The 6814-nt window shown below is 39.5% G+C and overlaps 1 protein-coding gene across 1 annotated transcript in view; it reads right to left on the reverse strand.

Moving 5' to 3' along the window:
* The window catches only part of PRKAR2A (protein kinase cAMP-dependent type II regulatory subunit alpha), a 215917-nt gene that overhangs the window by 62592 nt on the left and 146511 nt on the right, over window positions 1-6814 (reverse strand). The window contains exon 6 of the mRNA XM_007955306.2: window positions 1639-1792. Within this exon, the coding sequence (XP_007953497.1) occupies window positions 1639-1792 (154 nt within the window). The remainder of the gene's footprint in view (window positions 1-1638; window positions 1793-6814) is intronic.

The following is a 6814-nucleotide window of genomic DNA, read 5'->3' on the forward strand; positions in this document are numbered from 1 at the left end:
ATATATATATATATATATATATATATATATATATAGTCTGTTTAATATGTCTGAAGAATTTAGTTCCAGGACCAAAATGCTATCTGCTCTATCCAACCTTGCTGTAGACAATTTTAAGGCGTTGCCTGGCAGTGCACTGTAGTTTTCTGGAAAGAGTTTCAGTCAAAGACTTGGTCCTCAACTCTCCATTGAGACTTCTTATTGGGGGCTTGGCTGAGGTAATTTTCTCCACTTTGGCCCAGGACCTTTTCCTCTTAGCTCTTCCCTGCCCCTTTTCCCCTGGCTCACCAGTTCATAAAGAGGCAGGAGCTTTTTCACTGGGGTTCTTGGCATGAGACAATTCCCCTCCCTCCATGTGCACTTTAACCACCTGACCCCTGTCCAGTGCCCTTCTGTGGGGAAAAACATGGAACACTGGGAACCAGTGCTCTTTTTGCTTGTTGCTTTCACTGATGCAGCAAGTGAATAAAGGCTTGACTGCTATTTTCACTTTGGTTCACTGTTGTAATTGACCATCTCCATACCTGATTGCTTAATTGTATCCAAGACTTAAACTGATCTTTTAATTCTACTATTTTAATATTTTTCTAATTTATTTCCTTGGATTTCTTTCCAAGAAAGACACTCTAATTACCCATAGATAATTATAATATATTGGCTCTCCTATTCCACTATGTATACCTTGTTTATTTTATTTACTGTGTTATCTACATGCTTCAGCATTTTTTAGTATTATGATGAATAACAGTTGTGGTGGTGGATTTCCCAATAAACAAATCATGACGTTAAGGAAAACATCAGAATTTGTTTACTCTTGATATTTTACTTCTATTTATGGTAGCTACAATTAAAAAAAACAATATATTTTTTGTTGCTGAGAATATATACCACAGAACACACACCATTTCAACAATTTACACATGTACAATTCAGACACTGACTACATTCTTCAAGTTGTGCAACTATTTTCACCTTCCTCTTCCGGATTTTTCCTCTCCCATTATCATAAACTCATTGCCTCCTAAAGTTTTCTACCTACTCTTTCAAGTTGCTGTTGTCAAGTTGATCCCATATAGGTAGTTCTTAAAAAGAGCATAATACTCAAGGCATGCAAGTTAAGCTAAACCACTGTTTGATTTTAAAAAGACTTCAGGGGATATTTTTGGCTTAAGGTTTAAAGTTTATCTCAGGGTAACAGTTTTGGGGGTTCATCTAGCCTCCATGGCTCCAGAAAGTCTACAGTCCATGAGAATTCGGAATTCTGTTCTGTATTTTCCCCTCTTTGACCTGGATTCTTTTTAGCAGTCAAATGCCTTAGGCATTACACTACCAAAGCTCCCCTGGATTCTATATAGAATCTTTAATCAAAATGTTCAGTAACAGTAGTTGGGCTATATACAGTTCTGGTCTCATGGCAAAGGAGGCAGTTGTTCATGGAGGCAATTTGCCACACATTCTATTTCTTTTTTTCTAACTCTCCTTTCTTCTGTTGCTTCCCAGGAGCATTTTTAATTCTACATCAGTATGTCAAAGTAAAGTGTTCTTTTACATCTTTAAATTATGATTTCCATGTTTTTACTATAGATGTTAACAAATATTGTGCTTGTAATTTAGTACTGAATAATTTTCCTCACTTACCAGTCCCCAAAGGGAGCCTTCTGAGGTGGCAACAATGGTAGCAGCTCTCGGGGTATTGTACATCAGAGCTAGTTCTCCAAAACTTCCATGGTTGTCATACTGACCAACAGAGCGAGTTTTATTATCTTTTGTAACTAAAATGTCATAGGTTCCCCTAGAAGAATGACAAGAAACAATTTCATTTATTACTTCTAATAATTAAAAAATTTAAGAACTGGCAGGTACTACATTGATAGAAGGTACATATGATATGAACATTGTTATAGGAGATTCCCAATTGGTTTTTGCCAGAATACAGAAATACAACAGTTTCGTATCTTGACCTTGTATCTTGTGATCTTACTAAACTCAGTTATTAGTTCTAGTAGCTTTTTTCATAGCACATTTGTCTTAAGCTAGGTTCTCTAGAGAAGCAAAACTAGTGAAATGTATATATATAAATATATAGTAAAAACCCACTGTCATACAGTCAATTCCGACTCATAGCTACCCTCAAAGGGTTTCCAAGGTTGTAAATCTTTATAGAAGTAGACTGCCTCATCTTTTTCCCATTGATATTTTACTTCTATTTATGGTAGCTACAATTAAAAAAAACAATATATTTTTTGTTGCTGAGAATATATACCACAGAACACACACCATGGGTTCAAACTGCTGACCTTTTGGTTAGTAGCCAAATGGTTTACCACAGCACCACCAGAGCTCCTTCATAAATATATACAGATAAATTTAATTCAAGGAAATAGTTCATACAGTTGTGGAGGCTGGCAAGTTCCAAATATGTGGACCAGGCATCAGGCTATAGGCTTCTCTCAACACACAGGGTTGCAAGGGCTGACAAACTCAAAATCAGAGCTGTGAGAGCCAGTGAATCTCAAAATCTGCAGGTCAGGTAGCAGGCTGCCAGCTTATATCCCAAGAACTGATGGTTAAAGGTTGACGAATCTGATGCAGGATCCACAGTGAGTAAGCAAGCTTTGCCAGAATGTCCACATATATTGGATGCAGGTCACACCCCCAAGGAAACTTCTCTTACAAATGATTGGCTGATCACATCACATCATATCATGAAGGTGAGTGATTACATTGTATTACATTACGGAAAAGCAATTAGTCCAATGTCTGTCAAACAACTGAGAATCATAATCTAACCAAGCCGATACATAACATTAACCATCACATTACATCCTCTGTCAACTTGGCACCTATACACATCTCCTTGAACCATACATAATCTCTAAACAAAAACAATAATAAAGTCATACTTGCAACTTACATGACACAACTAACATGTACACAACCGAAAATGCACTAGCCCTGTTAACATCTTATATTTTATAAGTAATGTGATAGAGAGGGAAGACAACAAAAATATTTGCTATACATATATATGTAATATAAAAATATATACACAGAATGTACATTATACATATTTGTATATATTATATATATATATATGTGTGTGTGTGTGTTATATATATTTTATATATGTTATATACATATTTTATATATAAAAACTAAACCAAAACCACCAAACTCACTGTCATGGAGTCAATCTATATGCACACATGAAACCCACTGCCATGGAGGTGACTCCAACATGTAGTGATGCTATAGGACAGAGTAGAACTAACTGCCTCATAGGATTTTCCAAGGCTATAAATCTTTATGGAAGCAAACCACTTTATCTTTCTCCTGTGGAACAGCTGGTGGGTTTGAATTGCTGACCTTGTGGTTAGCAGCTGAACATTTTAACCACTAGGCCACCAGAGCTCCTTTATGCACTTGTACACATATAAAGGAAGCAATACTCATACAATTACAGTCCACATTTCTACAACTAGTCATGTGGTCATAGGTGATATCTATAACTATTTTCTTCTACCGTCCATTCAATATTTCCTTTGTCCTCAGCAATCACCTCAGCTGGTTGTGGTTCTTTGCCTGGTGGTGTGACCCTTCATTTCTAAAAGGTCTGGGCCATTAATGGTCATGTAAGAATTGAGGTGTTACAGTTTTCCATAGACTTTAATCACAGACATAGTAGTACTAAGAGATTATCCCTAAGGGATCGGCTGCATTCCATGCATAAATCTTTTTAAATTCCATTATGTACTATCAATCTAACTCATCATCAATGGTTGTTTTGTTTTTTTTTTTTTTTTTTTGAATCAGGATCTATCACACCAGCTAAAACAGTAATTCCCTTCTTTGACTGCTGATCCAGAGGCATAAGTCCAAAGTGGCCAGATGACATTCTTAACTTCCAGTTCAGTGGAATAAATATTGTGTCTTTAGGTGGAAGCATTCCTTCCTTTGGAACTAAGACCTCTACATCTGCAGAGCATAGGGTAATAGGGACAAGAAGCAAGTATTTTATAAGAGGGTCACTAGGGGTAATAGTGCCACTCCCATTTCCACTCCTGGATTTCTGGAACAGTGAATTCTGGCATCAGAAGAAACAGCAACATATACTGTATACTGGTTAGAGCATATACAGCCTTCTGGAGAACACTGCAACAATGCTGCAAAGTACTGTCAACCTAGCTGGTGCCATAATTGTGTCTTTAGAAGGTGATTCCATTGTTCTATCAAGCCAGCTGCTTCAGGATAATGTGGAACATGTTAAGACCAATGAATGAGCTAGGCCCGTTGCTGTGCTTCATTTGCTGTGTTCTGAGGCAATGCTTATGGGATACCATGACAGTGGAGGAGGTATTCTGAAAGTCTACAGATGAAGTTCTGGCAGAAGCACTGCATGTAGAGAAGGCAAATCCATATCCAGAGTAAGTGACTACCCCGGGGAGGACAAATTGCTGCCCTTTCTATGATGCAAGTGGTCCAATGTAATCAACCTGTCACCAGGTTGCTGGCTGATCGCCCTGAGGAGTAGTGCCCATTTTGGGGACTTAGTATTGGTCTCTGCTGCTGGCAGATTGGGCACACAGTAGTGCCTGTAGCCAAGTTGACCCTGGTAAGTGGAAGTCCATGTTGCTGAGCCCATGTATAACCTCTATATCTACTACCATATCCACTTTGTTCATGAGTCCATTGGGCAATGACAGGAGTGGCTGACAGAAGAGGGTAACTGGTTTCCACAGAACATATCCTAGCCACTTGACTGTTAAAATCCTTCTCTGCCAAGGTCAACCCTTGGTGATCATTCACATGAGACACAAGTATCTTCCCTGTTGGGCCCATTCAGAGAGGACTATCCCTCTTTACCATATCTTCTTTATTATTATTATTATTTTTATTGTGAGTTGGGTGAAAATTTACAGAGCAAACTCACTTTCCATACAGCACTTCACATATACTTTGTCTTATGACATTGACCACAATTTACCACAATGCACAGCTCCCCTCCCACTTCCTCCTAATAGTTACCTATTCCCTGTGTCCATCCCTCCATGCCCTCCTGGCCCCTGAGCTGTCTTCCGTTGCATAAGCAGCTCTTCTTTCTCTCATGATTATTCTCTCCAAGGAGTGTATCTACTTGAGGTAAATGTTCAACTCATACGCTTGTCTTTTGCTTGGCTGGAAGCCAAGATGTGGGTTCAATTTCTACCATATCTTCTTGTCACCAATTTTCCAATCATGTTTTTTTCCAAGTCCCTGACCAACCAAGCCAAACCACTGGCCTACGAATCAGTATATAATCACACATTTGGCCATTTTTCCTTTCAAGCAAAGTGAACAACTAGGTGTATTGCTCAAAGTTCTGCCCACTGGGAGGATTTCCCTTCACCATTGTCTTTCAAAGAGGTCCTAGAAAGGGGCTACCATGCTACTGCTATCCACTTTTTGAGTAGTGCCTGCATGCTGCACAGAACTATCTGTAAACCAGGCACAAGTTTTCATCTGTGAACTGCTAATAAGGAACTCCCCATGAGGTCATAGGTGCAGACTGAGAAAGGGAAGGTAACAGACAGAAGTGGAGACCATGGGCATTAGGGACACTTCATGCAACTTACTCATGCCTTCAGGTTTGGCCTAGCCCAATCTCAAATACATTTGCACAGATCAGGTAAATATTTAGTGACTCCATTTAATGATGAAGTGCTGCTGTGCATGTCCAACTTCATGATTCTGTGGTCAGACAATACCCAGTTCATGATGGCCACCTCAGGTTCTATGGTGACTTGCTGGCCCACGGTTAAGCATTCAGTCTCTACTAAGGCCCAGGAAATGTATTAATTTGCTTATGCAAAGAAGCTATATCTGGAACAGTAGTTCCAATTGCAGACATCACCTGGTTAAATTTACGATAATCCACTGTTATTCTCAAAGAGCCATCCGTTTTTTGTACAGGACAAATAGGCGAGTTAAATGAGGATGTGTGGGAATCTCCATCCTTACATCTTTCAAGTTCGTGATGGTGGCACAAATCTCTGAAATCCCTCTAGGAATGCAGTATTGCTTTTGGTTTACTATTTTCCTAGGTAGGGACAGTTCTAATGACTTCCACTTGGCTCTTTCTACCATAATAGCCCTTACTTACTCTACATGTCAGGGATCCAACGTGGAGGTTTTGCCAGTTGCTGAATATGTCTATCACAATTATGCATCATGGAACTGGAGAAAGCACTACAAGATGGATTTTGGGGCACCAGAACCACTGTGAGATGGGTGGGCCATAGTGACATTTTGGGTCTTCTGGAATTAGTGTCAATTCAGAACCAGTGTCCAGTAATCCCTAAAAAAGTCTGATTATTGCCTTTTCCTCCACGAACAGATCTTCATAAAAGGCTGTAGATCCCTTTGGGGAAGGGTGGGAGATAGATTGTTGTGTTGTTGTTGTTATGTGCCATCCCATTGAGTCAGCCCCGACTCATAGCGACCCCTCTTTGGGTTTCTGAGGCAGTATCACTATGGAAGTAGATTGCCCAACCTTCCTTTCAAGGAGTGGCTGATGGGTTTGAACCGTGAGCCTTCTGGTTAGCAGTCAAGTGCCTTATGCACTATGCTACCAGAGCTCTGGGAGATAGATTACTACTATACATTTTAGCCATGTAGTGGGTTCATTACTCAAGGGGATTTAGCCTCCCTTTCATTTAAGGGGTTGTAGGTCTATAAACATGCAAGTAAGATATTACTGAAGATAATTCAGAAACGTTTGCAGCAGTATATTGACAGAGAACTTCCAGAGGTTCAAGCCGGATTCAGAAGAGGACGT

The sequence above is a fragment of the Orycteropus afer genome, unplaced genomic scaffold (assembly GCF_000298275.1).
Source record: "Orycteropus afer afer isolate SDZICR_OR568_19922 unplaced genomic scaffold, OryAfe1.0 scaffold00498, whole genome shotgun sequence".
Lineage (NCBI taxonomy): Eukaryota > Metazoa > Chordata > Mammalia > Tubulidentata > Orycteropodidae > Orycteropus > Orycteropus afer.